Source organism: Mustelus asterias, chromosome 9 (genome assembly GCF_964213995.1).
Source record: "Mustelus asterias chromosome 9, sMusAst1.hap1.1, whole genome shotgun sequence".
In the NCBI taxonomy this organism is placed as follows: Eukaryota; Metazoa; Chordata; class Chondrichthyes; order Carcharhiniformes; family Triakidae; genus Mustelus; species Mustelus asterias.
Window position 1 is genome coordinate 115081842 of NC_135809.1, and position 19749 is coordinate 115101590.

Sequence of the window (19749 nt, forward strand, 5' to 3'; positions counted from 1 at the left end):
ACGACTTTCCCTTCATGAATCCATGCTGCGTCTGCTTGATCGAACCACTTATTTCCAGGTGTCCTGCTATTTCATCTTTAATGATGGATTCCAGCAATTTCCCAACTACGGACATTAAGCTAACCGGCCTGTAGTTACCCGCCTTTTGTCTACCTCCTTTTTTAAACAGTGGCGTCACATTAGCTGTTTTCCAATCAGCTGGCACTTCCCCAGAGTCCAGCGAATTTTGATAAATTACAACCAACGCATCTGCTATTACTTCTGCCATTTCCTTCAGTACCCTGGGCTGCATTCCATCTGGGCCCGGGGACTTGTCTACTTTTAGTCCCATTAGCCTACCAAGCACTACCTCTTTAGTAATAGTAATCGTTTTAAGGACCTCACCCCCTACAGTCCCACGACTGTCAATTTTCGGTAAGCTATTTGTGTCCTCTACCATGAAAGCCGACACAAAAACTTGTTTAAGGCCTCGGCCATTTCCTCGTTTCCCATTATTAAATCCCCCTTCTTGTCTTCTAAGGGTCCAACATTTACTTTAGCTACTCTTTTCCTTTTTATATATTTGTAAAAACTTTTACTATCAGTTTTTTATATTTTGTGCTAGTTTAGTTTCATAATCTATCTTTCCTTTCTTTATCACTTGCTTAGTAGTTCTTTGTTGTTTTTTTAAAGCTTTCCCAATCTTCTAATTCCCCACTATTTTTGGCCACTCTGTACGCATCGGTTTTTAATTTAATACTCTCCTTTATTTCCTTAGTTATCTATGGCTGGTTATCCCTTTTCTTACATTCCTTCTTTATCACAGGAATATATTTTTGCTGAGTACTGAGAAAAATCTCCTTAAAAATCCACCACTGTTGCTCAGCTGTCCTACCAACTAGTCTGCGCTCCCAGTCTACATTAGCCAATTCTGCCCTCATCCTATTGTACTCCCCTCTGTTCAAGCAGAGGACACTGGTTTGGGACCCTACTTTCTCACCCTCCATTTGTATTAGAAATTCAACCATATTGTGATTACTCATTTCAAGAGGATCCCTCACAAGAAGATCATTAATTTTACCTGTCGCATTACACAGGACCAGATCCAAGATAACTCACTCCCTCGTAGGTTCTGTAACATACTGTTCGAGGAAACTATCGCGACATCATTCTAAGAACTCTTCCTCAAGTCCACCGCGTCCGACTTGAGTCAACCAATCAATATGCAGGTTAAAATCCCCATGATTATTGCTGTTCCGTTTTTGCACGCATCCATTATTTGCTTGTTTATAGCCCGACCCACCTCAAAGTTATTATTTGGGGCCTATAGACCACGCCCACCAGTGACTTTTTCCCCTTACTATTCCTTATCTCCACCCACAACGATTCCACGTTCTGCTCCTTAGAGCCGATATCGTCTCTCACTACCACCCTGATGTTATCTTTAATTAACAGAGCTACCCCACCTCCTTTTCCTTCCTGTCTATCCTTTCGAAATGTCTGATACCCCTGGATATTCAGTTCCCAGTCCTGGTCACCCTGCAACCACGTTTCTGTAATGGCCACTTGATCATATCCATTTGTACTTTGTTTCGAATGCTATGTGCATTCAGGTAATGTGTCTTTATGCTAGCCTTTATATGGACCCGATTTGTTAGTGCATTCTTTTGATTGCACGCTCTGTCCCTACCTATCGCAAACTGATTATCCTTCCCCAGACCATCTCCTTGCACTGTGTTGACCACCTCCCTTCTTCTGTTTGTCACCTTTTTTACTCTGCCTGAGCCCTTGACTCCTTTAACTAGATGAATGTCCTCATCATTAACCTGCACTCATACCCTCTCCTTTACCTTTGATTTTCTAATTCCCCATACCCCTGAACCCTTATGCAATGAGAAGGGTTTAATTATTAATCTTGTTGTGAGGGGTCCTTTAGGGAACAGTGATCATAACATGGCAGAATTAGGATGCAAATTGAAGTCTGCCGATTTGAAATTAGGGTTCTCAAAGAAACTACAAAGACATGAGGCGTGAGTTGGCTAAGATAGGTTGGAGAACTTCATTAAAAAGCAGGATGGTGGATAGGGAATAGCTAATATTTATGAGCAAGTATATGCATTCCTTTCTGGTGCAAACATCTTTCTCTACACCCTAGCTATGACTATAACATTACATTCTGCACTCTTTCCTTTCCTTCTCTATGAAAGGTATGCTTTGTCTGTATAGCGCGCAAGAAACAATACTTTTTACTGTATACTAATGCATGTGACAATAATAAGTCAAATCAATAATTAAGAAAAGCAGTCCAACCATGGCTTACAAAATAAATTAAGGCTAGCATTAGATCCAAAGAGGAGCCCTATAAAATTGCTGGAAAAAGTAGTAAGCCTAAGGATTGGGAATTCAGTTTTCATTAAAGGCAGACAAAGAGATTGATTAAATTGGGGGAAAATAAGGTACGAGAGTGAATGTGCAAGTAACGTAAAAGTACACTTTAAAAGTTTCTATAAGGACATAAAAAGAAAAGGATTCGTCAAAACAAATGTAGGTCCCTTACAGTCTGAAACAATAGAATTTGCAATAGAGAACAAGGAAATGGCAGCACCATTAACTATTTTGTTTCTGTGTTCACGGAGGAAAACACAAATAATTTCCAAGAAATGTTAAGGAATCAAAGGTAGAGCGAGAAGGAAGAATTGAAGGAATTTAGCATTACAAGAAAAATAGTGTTGTAGAAATGAATGGGACTGAAAGTTGATAAATCTCCAGGGCCTGATAATCCCAGGGTACTAAAGGAGGTGGCCATGGAAACAATAGATGCTTTAATTGTCATCATCCAAAATTCTGTAGGTTCTAGAATAGTACCGGCAAATCAGAGGGTGGCAAATTTAACCCTGCTATTTAAAAAAGGGAGGTAAAAAACAGAAAATTACAGACTGGTTAGCCGAGCATCTGTAGTCGGTAAAATAGGTTTTTTGAGGATCTAATGAGTAGAATATATAAGGGTGAATCAGTAGATGTGGTGGATTTGGATTTTCAGAAAGGTTTTCATAAAGTCCCACGTGAAAGGTTAGTGTGCAAATTTAAAGCACATTGGATCGGGGTAAGACAGTGGCATGAATTGTGAATTGGTTAGCAGACGAGAAACAGAAAGTAGGAATAAATAGATTTTTTTCAAACTGGTAGGCAGTGACTAGTGGGGTCCAGCAGGGATCAGTATTTAGATCCCATCAATTCACAATATCATAGAATCATCGAATCCCTACATTGCAGTAGGAGGCCATTCAGTCCATCGAGTCTGCACCAACTACAATCCCACCCAGGCCCTATCCCCATAACCCCATGTATTTACCTTGTTATTCCTCCTGACACCAAGGGACAATTTAGCATGGCCAATCCACCTAACCTGCACATCTTTGACTGTGGGAGGAAACCGGAGGAAACCCACACAGACATGGGGAGAATGTGTAAACTCCACACAGACAGTCACCCAAGGCCAGAATTGAACCCGGTTCCCTGGTGCTGTGAGGCAACAGTGCTAATCACAATGTCAGCCATGATCATGATGTCTTACTGCAGCTGTACAGGGCCTCAGTGAGACAACACCTGGAGTATTGTGCATGGTTTTGATCTCCTTATTGAAGAAAGGTCCACCAGACTGATTCCTGGGGTAGCAAGATTGTCATGTAAGGAGAGATTGAGTCGACTGGGCCTGTGTTCACTGGAATTTAGAAGAATGAGAGGGGATCTCATTGAAACATCTGATTGAAAATTCTGACAGGGCTGGACAGACTGGATGCAGGGATATGGGGGCAATTCTCCCGAAAAAATTCTAAGTGTCGAATTCGCGTATAAACTGGAATAAATCCTGTTGGGTTTTTCAAGGGGAGTTTAAAAATGAAACTCCCACACTGTGCACTGCAGAGGAGGTGGTGGAAGTCAGCGCATTAAGAACATTTGAAAGGCATCTGGATGGTTACATGAATAGGGAGGGAATAGAGGGATACGGACTGAGTAAGGTGATGCGCTATCAATAAGGCGAAAGACTACCGATATGCCAATATAAGTGTAGGCTTTTATTCACAACAGAATCAGGAGCAGATCCCAACATATAACCAACCTAGACTGAACAAGGGGGAGGAGACAGCCACCTTTATACTAGGTGCCGAGGGGAGGAACCAAACTGGAAGGGGATGTGTCCAGGTATGACAAGCACACACAACGGTGGTCCATATAGGACAAAGGCACAACTGAGGTCCACCACATAAGGGCAGAAGGTTTTTTTTTAGTTTAGTTAGGGCATCTTGAACGGCAAAGTCTTGGAGGGCCGAAGGGTCTTTTCCTGTGCTGTACTTTTCTTTGTTCTTTGCGATATTACAAAGGTAAGCAGGGGACTTTTCCCCTGTGCCCTGGCTCAATATTTAGCTTGCAAAAGTAAATAGTCTGGTCATTATTGCATTGCTGTTTGTGGAACCTTGCTGCATACAAAATTGCTGCCATATTTAATTTTATTTATTCGGAGGATCTGGGCATTGCTGGCAAAACCATTTGTGGTCCACCCCCAATTGCCCTTGAGGTTGATTGGAAAATGGCTAATGTTACGCCGCTGTTTAAAAAAGGAAGGAGACAAAAGGCGGGTAACTATAGGCCGGTCAGCTTAACGTCTGTAGTAGGGAAAATGCTGGAATCCATTATTAAAGAGGAGATAGCAGGGTATCTGGATAGAAATGGTTCGATCAATCAGACGCAGCATGGATTCATGAGGGGAAAGTCGTGCTTGACGAACATGTTGGATTTTTATGAAGATGTGACTAGGGCGGTTGATGGAGGAGAACCGGTGGATGCGGTGTTTTTGGATTTCCAAAAGGCGTTTGATAAGGTGCCCCATAAAAGGCTGCTGAAGAAGATTAGGGCACATGGAGTTGGGGGTAGTGTGTTAAAGTGGATTGGGGACTGGCTATCCGACAGGAAGCAAAGAGTCGGAATAAATGGGTGTTTTTCCGGTTGGAGGAAGGTAACTAGTGGCGTGCCGCAGGGATCGGTACTCGGGCCGCAACTGTTTACCATTTATATAGATGATCTGGAGGAGGGGACGGAGTGTAGGGTAACGAAGTTTGCAGACGACACAAAGATAAGTGGAAAAGTGAATCGTGTGGAGGACGGAGAAGATCTGCAGAGAGATTTGGACAGGCTGAGTGAGTGGGCGAGGATATGGCAAATGGAGTATAACGTTGATAAATGCGAGGTTATACACTTTGGAGGAAATAATAACAAATGGGATTACTATCTCAATGGAAACAAATTAAAACATGCTACCGTGCAAAGGGACCTGGGGGTCCTTGTGCATGAGACGCAAAAGCCCAGTCTGCAGGTACAACAGGTGATCAAGAAGGCAAATGGGATGTTGGCCTATATTGCGAGGGGGATAGAATATAAAAGCAGGGATGTCTTGATGCACCTGTACAGGGCATTGGTGAGGCCGCAGCTGGAATACTGTGTGCAGTATTGGTCCCCTTATATGAGGAAGGATATATTGGCATTGGAGGGAGTGCAGAGAAGGTTCACCAGGTTGATACCGGAGATGAGGGGTTTGGATTATGAGGAGAGGCTGAGGAGATTGGGTTTGTACTCGTTGGAGTTTAGAAGGATGAGGGGGGATCTTATGGAGACTTATAAGATAATGCGGGGGCTGGATAGGGTGGAGGCGGAGAGATTCTTTCCACTTAGTAAGGAAGTTAAAACTAGAGGACACAGCCTCAAAATAAAGAGGGGTCGGTTTAAGACAGAGTTGAGGAGGAACTTCTTCTCCCAGAGGGTGGTGAATCTCTGGAATTCTTTGCCCACTGAGGTGGTGGAGGCTACCTCGCTGAATATGTTTAAAGCGTGGATGGATGGATTCCTGATCGGTAAGGGTATTAAAGGTTATGGGGATCAGGCGGGTAAGTGGTACTGATCCACGTCAGATCAGCCATGATCTTATTGAATGGCGGGGCAGGCTCGAGGGGCTAGATGGCCTACTCCTGCTCCTATTTCTTATGTTCTTATGTTCTTATGAGAAGGTAATGAGGGCAACTGAGTGGCTATTTCAGACGGTTGCTAATGTGCCCACTTCCACCACCTCCTCTGGCAGTGCATTCCAGGCACCCACCACTCCCTGTATGAAAAACATCACCCACACATCTCCCTAAAACTCCCTCTCACCTTGAAAAACTCCTTGGGGTCTTTTATGTCACAGAATCATACAGTGCAGAAGAGGCCCAAATGATTACATCTCCTCACTTGATTAGTTATTTCTATTACTTATGTTTAATATGATTGGCCAGATTAAGACCCTTCAGACGAGAGGGCCCATAGAAACCATTGAAATCCTACAGTGTAGAAGGAGGCCATTCGACCCATCGAGTCTGCACCGACAACAATCCCACCTAGGCCCTATTCCCGTAACCCCACACATCCACCCCATCAATCCCTCTAACCTACGCATCCCTGGACACTAAGGGGCAATTTAGTATAGCCAATCCACCTTTACCCGCACATCTTCGGACTGTGGAAGGAAGCTGGAGCACCCGGAAGAAACCCACGCAGACACGGGGAGAACGTGCAAACTCCACAGAGGCAGTCACCCAAGCTGGGAATCGAACTCGGGTCCCTGGTGCTGTGAGGCAGCAGTGCTAACCACTGTGCCACCGTGCCACCCATTGGCACATTGGGACTGCTTGACTCGATGGAAAGCAAGAGATGAAAGGTAACGTTACTAAAACAAACCTTTGGAATGGGGGAAAAGGAAAACGCTTTTCCGCACCTTCCTTGAAAATTCAGGATTTAATGTAGTTTGATCAGACGTATCAACCTCGACTCATTATAAGTTTCCTCTGCGGTCCTCAAGCTTAACAGCTGTGAATGCCTTCACCTCACTGGCTTCCAGCAAGCCTCAATAATTCATTTGGATAGTTAGACATTAGGATGATGAATCTACATTGGCACATTGGGACTGCTCGAGTCTCTCACTTTCTAAAGCTGTCTTTTCCTGTGTTTTGTTTCTGAACCTTCCAGGCTATAATTCGCAGCCCGGATCGCTGAAAGCAACGTAATTTAGAACTATTCGATTTTAAGATGGATACATAGCTGGGCGAAGGCACGCCATTTCCAAAGTCGGCAGAAGAGAAATAAATCATTCACCCTGCACAGAATGTTGTTGACACAAGTTGAGATAATAAGGAATGCAGATATCTGCATACCCCAACCAACACCCTTCCTTTACATTCCTACTTAAGCTCAGCAGTACTTTGAAATGTTGCAAGTACATATATGGAAATCAGTGATTCCACATTGTTCCATATCACCCACTCAAGGGCAAATAGGAATGGGCTATAAATGCTAACCATGCCAGTGATGCTCACATCCTGAGAATGAGTTTTAAGAAAGCTGTTTTTTAAAAGTTTATTTTATTAGTGTCACAAGTAGGCTTACATTAACACTGCAATGAAGTCACTGTGAAAATCTCCTAGTTGCCACACTCCGACACCTGTTCTGGCACACTGAGGGAGAATTTAGCATGGCCAATGCACCTAACCAGCACGTCTTTCGGACAGTGGGAGGAAATCCATGCAGACACAGAGAGAACATGCAGACACTGTCCGCACAAACAGTGACCCAAGCCAGGAATCGAACCCAGGTCCCTGGCACTGAGGCAGCACTGCTAACCATTGTGCCACTGTGCCACCCACATATGGATGGGGCATTGTGATGGAAAGTCCCACATAAAACTGGAGGAAACAAAAGGATACAAAGTAGAACTTTTGGTAAGCATTTCTATTAACCTGGAGACATTGATTAAAAACAATGAGTGATCACAATTAATCACTCACCATTACAATGTCTGTTATCTGCGTTACTCACCTCAACAGGAGTTAGAAGGTGTGCAGAAGGTGCAAAACTGATTTGCAATGATGATACTTGAATGAGAGTTATACCTCTTGGCTGGACTTTTACCACCCCACCCACCATGGTAATCAGAGCGGGCGAGAGACAGACAATGGATAGGTCTGTTGACCTCGGACAAGCTTTTACAGTTTCAGGACTAGCAAGACTGTAAAATTCCACCCTTTCTCTTTCTGTTTCAGATTCCAGAATCCGCAATAATTTGCTTTTATATTATGTTGTGTGAATGGTATACCTATCAGGAAAGGCTGAATAGGCTGATTTTTTTTTCTCAATAAAGAGGAAAAAATGTGGTAGACCATTTGTGGTCTTTAACTCAATAGATTTGATGGAATAAGTGCAGGGAAGATGTTTCTGCTTGTGGGGGTGGGAGATGGGGAGACGGTTCATTATTAGGGGCCATAAGTATAAGGTGATCACTAATAGAATAGAAGAGATCAGAATCCCTACAATGCAGAAGGAGACTATTCGGCCCACCGAGCCTGCACCGACAATGATCCCACCCAGACCCTATCCCTGTAACTCCACGTAATTACCCTGCTAATCCCTCTGACACTAAGGAGCAATTCAGCATGGCCACTCAACCTAACCTGCACATCTCTTGGAGTGTGGGAGGAAACTGGAGCACCCGGAGGAAACCCATGCAGACGCAGGGAAAATGTGCAAACTCCACAGAGACAGTGACCAAAGGCCGTAATTGAACCTGGGTGCCTGGTACTGCGAGGCAGCAGTGCTAACCACTTGCCCCAGCCCAAGCCCACCCTGATTTCCTGATTTCATTCCTAGTGAGCTCCAACACTAAGATTAAGTTCCCATTGTTCTGGAGAGAACACCAGAGAGAATAATTTCACCTTGTCTACTCTGCCCAATCCTTATATCTTGTCAGCCACAACAAATAGATTGTCCCCTCAATCTCTTTTTAGAGGGCTTCGTCACATCCAATTTTCACTCCGGGGAGGTGGGTGTAGGATGGAGTGGGGCCTGCCAATCCCAGAAGCTTTATCTCACTTCAACCCCCTTAACCTTGTCCAGTTAAACTTTCAAACAGATCTAATAATGTATAACTTATTATGACTTCATAACCATGTCAATCACCCACCAAAAAGCCCGCTGCAAGTTGTTAAAACAGAACCGTGCTGCGCAAATGCATGTGTGTGTCTTGGAACTCAGCCAAACATTCATAATGCACCCAGGTGGTGAAATGTATCAGCAAAACGTCATGGCCAGAAATCAGTTTCTGCAGCTGGATTCATTATGAATCCTTGGGATCCATAAATCAGGTGCTATTCACCATTTTTAAATCCCTCTGCCACTGCTCTGACACATGAGGCATGAAAATCAGGTCCAATTTGTAAGAGAAAGCCATTAAAAAAAGAACACTTTGAAAGGAAAAACAGAAAAGGTTTCTAATTGGAATTAAGGATGGTCTGTTCAGCTCTGGCATGTATGAATCAATTCCCGCATTGAATATATGTGCAACGTAGACAATCATTGAAAATGGATGGTAATTTAATTATAAGAACAAAGAACAAAGAAAAACGCAGCACAAGAACAGGCCCTTCAGCCCTCCAAGCCTGTGCCGATCATGGTGCCCTAACTAAACAAAAAAAAACCTTCTGCCCTTACTCAGTCCGTATCCCTCTATTCCCTCACTATTTATGTGCCCATCCAGCTGCCTCTTCAATGTTGTGACTGTGCCTGCTTCCACTAGCTCCTTTGGCAGCGTGTTCCAGGCACCCACCACTCTCTGCATGAAAAACGTCCCGCGCACGAATTAATAATAATAAAGAAACTCAGGCCCCACCCCCACACAAATCCCATCCCCACTCACGTCCCACTTCCTTGGCACTGCCCCAGCACAGTTATGGTGCCCAGTGGGCAATGCCACGGTGTCAGGCAGAGGGTGCCAGGTAGGTACTGCCAGGCTGGTAATGCCCCATCGGCACTGCCACGCCATGCCTCAGACCACCCGGGTGCTTCAATGTCCTCCGATCACCCGGCATGACCATCACGTCTGGTCCCCGTTGGATGGGGACCATAAGTGATTCGCAATGGCGAGATCAGACAGTAAGCATATCATTAACATTTAAATCGGCTTTGCGCCATAGCGCAGCAAAACAGAACCGGGGAGATGACTTTCGGTGCGAGACCGGTTCATGCCCGGTGCGAAAATCTCGCACGCAATCTTCCTGACCCACTGAGACGATCAAACAGCACACTGGGCCGGAAGGATTGCGCCCCTTATGTTGTGCCTTTAACATAATAAAATATTGCAAGGCGTTTCACAGGAACATTCTCAAATAAGATTACACACTGAGCCACATAAGGCGATATTAGGGCAGGTGGCCCAAATCTTGGTCAAAGAAAGATCTCAAGGAGTGACTTGAGAGGTTCATGGAGGGAAATCTAAGCTTAGGGCCCAGGCAGTTGAAGGCATAGCCACCATTTGTGGAGTAACTGAACTGAGGGGGTCTCAAGAGGCGGCAATTACTTTGCAGAATGAGGCTAGAGGAAGTTAATGAAATTGGGAGGTCATGAAAGATGCTGGAAAGAAGGTTGGGAATTTTAAAATTGAGGCTTTTCTTGACAATGGAGTTGATGTAGGTCAATGGGCAGAGGGGTTATTGGTGGACAGGGCTTGGTGCGAGTCAGGACGGCAGATATCTCAGGGAGAAACTCAGGCCAGGGCTTGGGAGAGCAGAATACAAGGTTGAATGAGTGCTAAAACAGGTAGAACAGGGATGAGATGTCACCTTCACAAAGCAGCAGTAGCTGTAGCCTTGGCAGCGTAACCCACTTCCCGAAAACACATTTAAACAAAGAATTACCAATTATTAAGAACAGACGTTAAGAGATAATTTTATTTATATCCCTGATGTGTGTAAATGATGTGAAACTGCAAAGACCATCCCTCCTGCTTGTGAAAGCAAAACACAGCTGGAAAATAAGCCATCAGGCTAGCAAAGTTTAATGAAGCAATTAGAATTCATGCAGAGTCATTCATTAACTACGTAACTTTGATTTGAGATTTTTTCTCCCCTCATTCCTGGAAAACAATGTAATAAGTTTGATTTAAATTACATATTACCCCGAAGCAAAGTGTTCTAAGAAAACATTAATGAGGAACCTAAAGTTATGATCAGAAAACTCTCGTAAAAAGATATTCTCAGGGGCCTTGGGGAAAGTGCGGGGGCGTAGCAATAATTAGACAGCTGCTTCAAAGAGCGGGTACAGCCATGATGGGCCGAATAGCCTACTGCTGTGCTGTACGATTCTGTGATCCTGAGCCCAGCAGCGAAAGAAATTCATAGGCTTGTTGATGCAACCATCTACTCCAATTCAATCGATCAAAGCAGATTTTATAAATTATGGGGGGAAGAATTCCACTTGATAGTCATGGCGTGGGCACTTCAACCCAATTCGGGAGAATTGCGGTCCATTTTTTTTTTCTGTCCTTATCAAAGTGAGAGATGTCACTGCTAACAAATGGAACACTTCTCATTTCAGGACAAGCATTGATGGCATCAAGTGTCCCAGTAGCACAGCCAGATATATAATTCCCTCTACACTGCCTGAACATTAAGCCTCAGAAGAGTATCCAGCGCTTGAAACAAGTATAACCTGCATCCATTTTCCACAACAGCTACCCTATGTGAGATTTCCTATTGAGGCCAAACTAAAGACGGTTTTTGACCATTGTTGCAAACCCATTAAAAATCAGATTGACTGCCAAATTTATTTCACATAAGACGCTTGCAAACTTCGGAAACAGAGCAAACTGACATGCCAGAGGGGAAAGGACAATGCCAATCCACACAGTTATAAGAGAAACATAGAAATTGGAAGCAGGAGGAGGCCATTCGGCCCTTCGAGCCCACTCCGCCATTCATAATGATCATGGCTGATCATCAAATTCATTATCCTGATCCCCCCTTCCACCCATATCCCTTGATCATTTTACCCCCCAAAGAGCTATATTAACCAGTTCTTCCCTGGTTTAATTTTTCCTCCACCTCTAACCGTGGTGTCTTTGGAAAAGGTCATCTCTTCATTGCCACATATTCTGCTCTACAATTATCAACTCACACTTTTGTTCCAGTTTGGTCTATTAGTTATTTGCTTTCTGGACTTGAACAAGTACATCAGGATGTATTGGCATCTCTTTATCACTGCGGTGGTAAGTTCTGAGGCACACAGGCCACCCCGTCAATCTCTCTTCCTCAAAACAAGAGAATCATACAGCCTAAGAGGTGGTCATTTGGCCCATTATTTCTGGACTGGTGCTATCCAATAACTCTCACTCCTTGCCCATAGCCTGCAAATCCTTCCCCTTCAAGTATTTATCCAATTCCCTTACGAAAGTTACCATTGAATCTTGTGTTCTGGATCATTCTAAGTTTTGTTCTTTCTCTGCACCAATTGAGACCCTCCCGTATGTGGTGCCCAGAATTGGATGCAATACTCCAGCTGAGGCCTAACCAGTGATGAATAAAGATTTAGCAAAACTTCCTCGCTTTGGTACTCTATTTTTCAGCGCATTAATGACTCTATGGCTCCATGGGCAGAACCGCGTGGAGATGGCAGGTTGGAGGTCAGTGAAACCTTCGCATTGCCCCTTTTTGAGAGGGCCTGCCGCCTCTTGTGCCAGTTGGACACCTAACAGGATAGCAACGAGCCTTCTCCAAAATCAAGGAATCCCATGGGCGGATGTCTCACCCACCAAGAGCTGCCAGCCAGAGGCTGGCACCTCCTACGCACTCAGTAGGGCCACCGGTGAGATAGGGAGCCAATGGCCACACTATTACGAGACCTAGAGTTGAGAAGGGACCAGGCGCAAGTGAGTGATGGTGGGAGGTGGGGGGGAGGGGGGGATACAAGAGGCCAAATGGCCTCCTTCTGCATTGTAGGGTTTCTATGATGTTTCCTGTGCTGTATTGTGAAAACTTTTAAAAAGGGGCGGCACGGTAGCACAGTGGTTAGCACTGCTGCTTCACAGCTCCAGGGACCTGGGTTCGATTCCCGGTTTGGGTCACTGTCTGTGTGGAGTTTGCACATTCTCCTCGTGTCTGCGTGGGTTTTCTCCGGGTGCTCCGGTTTCCTCCCACAGTCTAAAGATGTGCGGGTCAAGTTGATTGGCTATGCTAAAATTGCCCATTAGTGTCCTGAGATGCGTAGGTTAGAGGGATTAGCTGGTAAATATGTAGGGATAAGGGGGTAGGGCCTGGGTGGGATTGTGGTCAGTGCAGACTCAATGGGCCAAATGGCCTCTTTCTGCACTGTAGGGTTTCTATGATGTACTGTTCTTTGTATACATGGGGGTAAGGTGGATCAGAAACAATGGCAGGGAGCTGGCATCAGTGGCATCCTTCCCCTCCCCCTTTCTTTTGCTGGGATCCTTGATCAGGCACTGGGCGCCTAATGATCGAGCATACACGTTAAGGGCTTGCCTGTCATGTCCCCTGCATGATGAGCTTCCTGCTCACTTAATTGGCCATTCAAGGGACTTAGTGAGCAGTGGGGCAGAGAGGGCATCTGCAGGCCTTCCCAGCATGGACTCAACCAGGATGGAAAGATGGCAGAGCCCTCAGTTGCCACCCTCCTGTTGATTAAATGTGCCGACACCCACCTCCCAATCATAGAGGAGGACACAGTATTCCGCTCAATTATTCCTCTATTAAAAAAAGCAGGCATTCTGTACTTTTCTTAAAAACAGACTCCTCAACCTGTCCTGCCATCTTGAAAGATAGATGGGATGTTAGGAACATTATACATGAGGGCGAGCCAGTAGATCTCCCCCTAATTATCTGAAGAACTCTGAAGTTTTGATTGATGAGACATTAGGAACACGGGTTCGTCACTAGACTTTTAGTTGCTATCGATTTTTAGATGAAGTTCACACAGTTTTGCAAATGTTTCATTCAGATCAATTTCTGCTAAACAACAATCAAGGGTTGAGTTTAATGCATGAAGTAGTTTTGCAAACCTATGCAATCTTTTATTTAGCCATCAACAGTTTTAAATGAACAGTCAATCTATGATCAGGTAAATCAAATCTTGAAGGAGCTTTCTATGGAAATGAAACACTGTCAAAATCCAATGGCCCCTCAAGCTTGCTCCACCATTTAGACCATAAGATCATAAGACAGAGGAGCAGAATTAGGCCACTCGGCCCATCGAGTCTGCTCCGCCGTTCAATCATGGCTGATGCTTTTCTCATCCCCATTCTCCTGCCTTTTCCCCATAATCCCTGATCCCTTTACTAATTAAGAACCTATCTATCTCCGTCTTAGAGACACTCAATGACCTCACCTCCACAGCCTTCTGCGGCAAAGTGTTCCACAGATTCACCACTCCCTAGCTGAGGAAATTCCTCCTCATCTCTGTTTTAAAGGATTGTCCCTTTAGTCTGAGGTTGTGCCCTCTGGTTCTAGTTTTTCCTACTCGCGGAAACATCCTCTCAATGTTCACTCTATCCAGGCCTCACAGTATCCCGTAAGTTTCAATAAGATCCCCCCTCATCCTACTAAACTCCAACGAGGACAGTCCCAGAATCCTCAACCATTCCTCATATGACAAACTCTTCATTCCAGGGATAATTCTTGTGAACCTCCTCTGGGCCTTTTCCAAGACCAGCACATCCTTCCTTAGATACGGAGCCCAAAACTGCTCGCAATACTCCAAATGAGGTCTGATCCAAATGGGCTACAATCATGGCTAATCCTGACTAATTTTCCAAGCCAGCCTCATATCTCTTGATACCATTCCCGCCCAAGCATCCTTCAGTCTCAGTCTAGAATGTCCTCATGGGCAGAGGATCCCTGGCTCCCTGGGATGGAGGATTCCAAAGATTCACAGCCCTTTGTTTCCAAAATGATTGATCCCCTGGTTGCCACACTACCAGAAGGATGTGGATGCTTTGGAGATGGCGCAAGGAAGGTTTACCAGGATGTTGCCTGACCTGGAGGGTTTTAGGTATGAAAACAGGTTGGATAAACTCAGATTGTTTTCACTGGAAATACGGAGGCTCGGGGGCGACCGGATGGAAGTCGACAAAATTATGAGAGCCATAGATAGGGCGGATAGTCAGAGGTTTTTTCCCAGGGTGGAAGGGTCGACTTCAAGATGGCACAGGTTTAAGGTGAGAGGTGGTAAGTTTAGGGTAGACAGGCAGGGAAGGTTTTTCAGACAGAGGGTGGTTGATGCCTGGAACGCACTGCCAATGGAGGGGGTGGAAACAGGCACGTTAGCAACTTTCAAGGTGTATCTTGATAGACACATGGATGGCAGGCTAACAAAATGATAGAAATCACGTATCTGGGGAGGCTTGGTGGGCCAAAAGGTCTGTTGCTGTGCTGTACTGTTGTTTGTTCTCTTCCTGGGAGTATGTCCTAGTTCTAGTCTTTCCAACCAAGGGAAACAGCCTATCAACACCTACCAGGTCAAGCCCTCTATGACCCTTGTACAATTCAATTCCAGTAACTCATTCAAAAAAAAAATCTGATCTTAATATCAAATCCTCAGGCCAGAATGTTACCACCCCGCCTGCCACGGGAATCGGAGCGGGCGAGGGGTGGACAATGGGAAGGTCCATTGACCTTGGGCGGGATTTTATGGTTTTGGGATGAGCAAGACCGTAAAATCCTGCCTTGATTTTCTATTTAAAAATACGTTTTGTCTGTTCATGGGATGCAAGCTTGATTGTCTAGGCCAGTGTTAACTGCCCATCCTTAATTGCCCTTGGGAACAATACTTTTCACTCAAGGCTAATACATGTGACAATAATAAATCAAATCAAATCAAAATCAAAAGGTGACTGAGCTGCTTTCTGGAACTGCTGCCACAACTGCCATTTTGAACTTGTTGGTAAAATTCAGTGATCGCGAAACCGTGACTGCATCGACTGGATCGATTTCACATTTACCCACTTCCATCAATTTTAACCAATTTTCATTGATCATCAGGCCTCATTCAAGCGATTGTCGGTCACAATGAAAACGGATCCGAATTATAGGCCTGCATGCTCAAAGTTGAGGAACGGGATCCTTCTTGGATGTGATGCCAGTTGACAACTGCCCCACTGTGGTCATCGCACTGAGTTCAGACGTTTCTTCGGATTCTGGGCTTTCCAAACTCTAACAGGGAAACATTGTGTTGTTGACAGCAATTGAGCCAATTGCTATAATTCCTGATCTCACTTTTCCTGTACTATGGTTGATGAGGCGTTTGAAGATTTCTGCATGCCTTCAGTTTTGGCCTCTTGTCCATATCCCTCAGTTCCATTTCCCCATACCTTCAGTCTTTCAGGCCTCGCCACCTCTTCATCCCACTCCGCACCTTTTAAGCTCTCCCTTAAACTCTCCATCTCTGATCAAGCTTTTGGACACCTGAGCTGTTCCAACATTTTCCTTATTTGGCTTGCTGTCAGATTTGGTCTAATAACACTTCCCATGAAGCACCTTGGATCAATTTACTATGTGCAAAGTGCCCTATAAACATCATTTGCTGTTGTTGAAAAGGAAAGGTTGACAGACCAGCTTTGAATCTTACTCAGGCCAGACATAAAGCCAGTTTAGGCAGTATAAGAATAGTCTGGGAGAGTGGAAGGTGGCTTGCAAGGCCAAGAGCACAGACTAGGCCAGGAGCCAGTTAGTAAATCGAGTGTTTCAATCTAAAATGCAATCATGTTAAAGATTAAGAGCAGGTCAAATGGTCAACATGTCCAGATGTTTAACATATCAAAATCAGCAGTGAAGCTTCTCAATTACTCAAAGCACAAGGCTGTCCCCAGGACACCAAGCTCAATGACAACATAATCCAAGTGACAAAAGATCGCAGAATTTTAGTCATCGAACTCTGATTACACTGACATTCAGGCCCATTCGACCACGCCTCGTGGGTCTTACAAGTTCATACAGCAAAGTTCTCAAAAAGCACACGTACAAAAAAGCCCACTGTTTTAATTCCGATTCAACTTCACCCGCATCCCAAGCAAGGAAGCCTCTGTGTCGCTGTGGCTCAATTTAATCAAGTAGAGGAGGATTAGCTGGGATTTGAGAGTAGAATTATCCTTAATTCTAAAGACTTCAATTGTAAAATTACTCAGACTGAAGATGTTGACTTTCAATAACCCCAGGATTTCAATTGATTGTGGAAGGAATAAGTGCTAGAAAGGCTGTCATAAATTCTCTACTTTTGAAGGTTGATTTGGGATTTCTCAGCCACGGCTTGTATGATGGGTGACTCAAGTTCCTCTGATTTTCATTTTAGGTTTTGAATATTTGAATTAAGTAAGGAGGTAAGTTACCTATCTATTCCAAGCTACACAGTTAACCCAATACTCCCTTTTACTTCATACAACACAGTATATGGACTGGCTAAAGGACCAGAAACTCTTGGGGTTGACCTAGAAATTTTTATTTAGGAGCACATTTAACATCCACAGGATGTCTCCAAGTACTTCAGTCAATGAGAATCATTCAGTCAGAAATGGGGCAGCACAGATGGAGGCCATTCAGCCCATTGTGCCTGTGCTTTGAAGGAGCTTTTCAATTAGTCCCACTCACCTGCTTGTAGTCCTACAGATTTAACCTCTTCATATTTATCCAATTGCCTTTTGAAAGCTATTATTGAATTTGCTTCCACCACATCCATTTTGTAGGAAAACAGCTACTAACGGAAATCAAAAGAATTTGTATGTTGAATCTACGGGCAGGATTTTCTGGCCGTGCTCACCCCAAGGCTGGAAAATCCCGCCCGAGGTCAACGGACGTTTGCATGATCCATGTCCCGCCTGCTACGATTCCCATGGTGGGCGGGACGGGGAAATTCCACCCTGCGTCAGTATAACTGTGACTACTTTTACATAAAAGTGACTTGATGAAAGGTTATACAGAATTTTCCATTCCGCCGCCGGGTTACAACAGAGACTCCAAGACCTGGAATCTTAGTGACTGACTATAGTGTCAGTTTTCTGATGGCAGTTGTAATGGGAACAATAATCTCAGTACACTCAAAGCAAACAGACATGGGTCTGTGTCACAAAGTCATCCAACGTACATCTGTCAATATTTGTCAAAGGCGGTTTTCCACAATCCTCTTGTATTCAATGTAGCGGCTGAATTACTGTAGAAAGCAACAAGTGATGCAGGAAATGTCACATTTCCAGCAGCCCTTAAGATAGAGTTTTTGTGCTGACCCAACAAAGTCTCCAATTCCTGCATTTCAATAAGACTCTTTGGAGATTACAACATTTAGCATTCTCTCTCCAAAATGACTGGCATTAAATTATCCCACCTCATTGTCCCTTCTTACCATGAATCAACAGTGACAGTTGAATGGTTCTATAGAAATATAGGAAAAACTAAAATTTGATCTTCATGTCCCAGAACTGGACTGATAAGCTTCCAGGTAAGGCCACTCACCGTGGCTTAAGTTGGCACGGTCATGTCAAGGTTGCTTTTACTTCAGATCCGAGAGAACATTCATTCTAAATAAAACAGAAGTATAAGAGAAAACCCTGGGGAGTAAAAGCTACACAACATCTTCACTCTCAGCATGGGATCCTCCAGAATTCATTTATTCCAAGTGCACATACATTCCACATCAAGGCTGAATTTACCGAGTGGCTGCATTAATAAAACCAGCTGCTCAAGCATTTGCAATTGCATTAGAAGTTCTTTTTTCATGCCATCTGTGCAATCCCCTGTTGGAACTTACGATTGGTGTCTTGAGCACATTGTAAGCCTGGCCTCGCTCTTGCCTTACCTTCTGCCGGATTTCTTCTTCCATTTTCACAGGGGAACCCCACTCAGCGACCTGTCTCACTCCATCGCTGGCAAACCCTCCGTACTCCCATAACCTGTACGACTTGGAGTGAGATGCTCCGATGATGGCAGACCAGTGCGTTGCAAATTCTTATTGTGTTACCAAAACAAAAGGAAAGAATACAGTCAACATTTCAGGTGAGCGGTTGGAAAACATTCCCACATACAAGCTTTAAGCTCTAGCACTTCACAGATACCACGCTCCACACCAATCTGCTCAAGATAGCGAAGTCAAACGAACGAAGGAGATTAATGACTCTGTCGCTTAGTTACCAATAGTTCCACCTTTTGAAAAGCATGTTGAAGTACTGGAGAGAGTGCGGTAAAAATTTGCAAGGATTACTTGGGTTTAGAACGCTACTCCTGTTCCTATATTCATATTTCCTTATCCTCCTAGGAACATAGGAATTAGGGGCGAGAATAGGCAATTCAACCCTTCGAGCCGCTCCGCCATTCTATGTGATCATGGCTGATCTCCATCTCATCCGAATTCAACTTCCCTGCCTTTTCCCCATAGCCCTTTAATCCACTTTTGATCAAATATTTATCTGTCCCTTTCTTGAATCCATTGATTGATTCTGCACCCACTGCACTCTGGGGCAGTGAGTCCCATAGATTCACAACCCTCTGTGAAAAGTAGCTTCTCCTTATCTCTATCTTGAATCTCCTCCCTCTTGCTCTACAACTATGACCTCTTATCCTAGACTGTTCTAGAAGGGGGAACATTTGGTTAACATTTACTTTATCAATCCTATTGAATAGTTTATATATCTCAATCAAATCTCCCTTCATTATTCTGTACAAGCCCAAGTTACTCAACTGCTTCTCATACGACAGCCCCTTCAGACCTGGAATCCATCCAGTATCTTCAATCTCCTCTTCCAGTAGATCACATTGTTTTAGGTTGAAGTGGGGAGTGTACACATTGTGATGCACAGGCTATTGACTCTGTGCGAGCCAGGCTGGGTGCGCCAGAGGATTATTTTTCTGTCTGTCACTGCTCATA

At 44.3% G+C, this 19749-nt stretch overlaps 1 protein-coding gene across 2 annotated transcripts in view; it reads right to left on the reverse strand.

Annotated features, from left to right (window-relative positions):
* Window positions 1-19749, reverse strand: part of spon1b (spondin 1b) — a 334634-nt gene that overhangs the window by 288110 nt on the left and 26775 nt on the right. For both annotated transcript variants that reach the window (XM_078220918.1, XM_078220916.1), the window contains one exon: window positions 18685-18833. In XM_078220918.1, the coding sequence (XP_078077044.1) occupies window positions 18685-18833 (149 nt within the window). The remainder of the gene's footprint in view (window positions 1-18684; window positions 18834-19749) is intronic.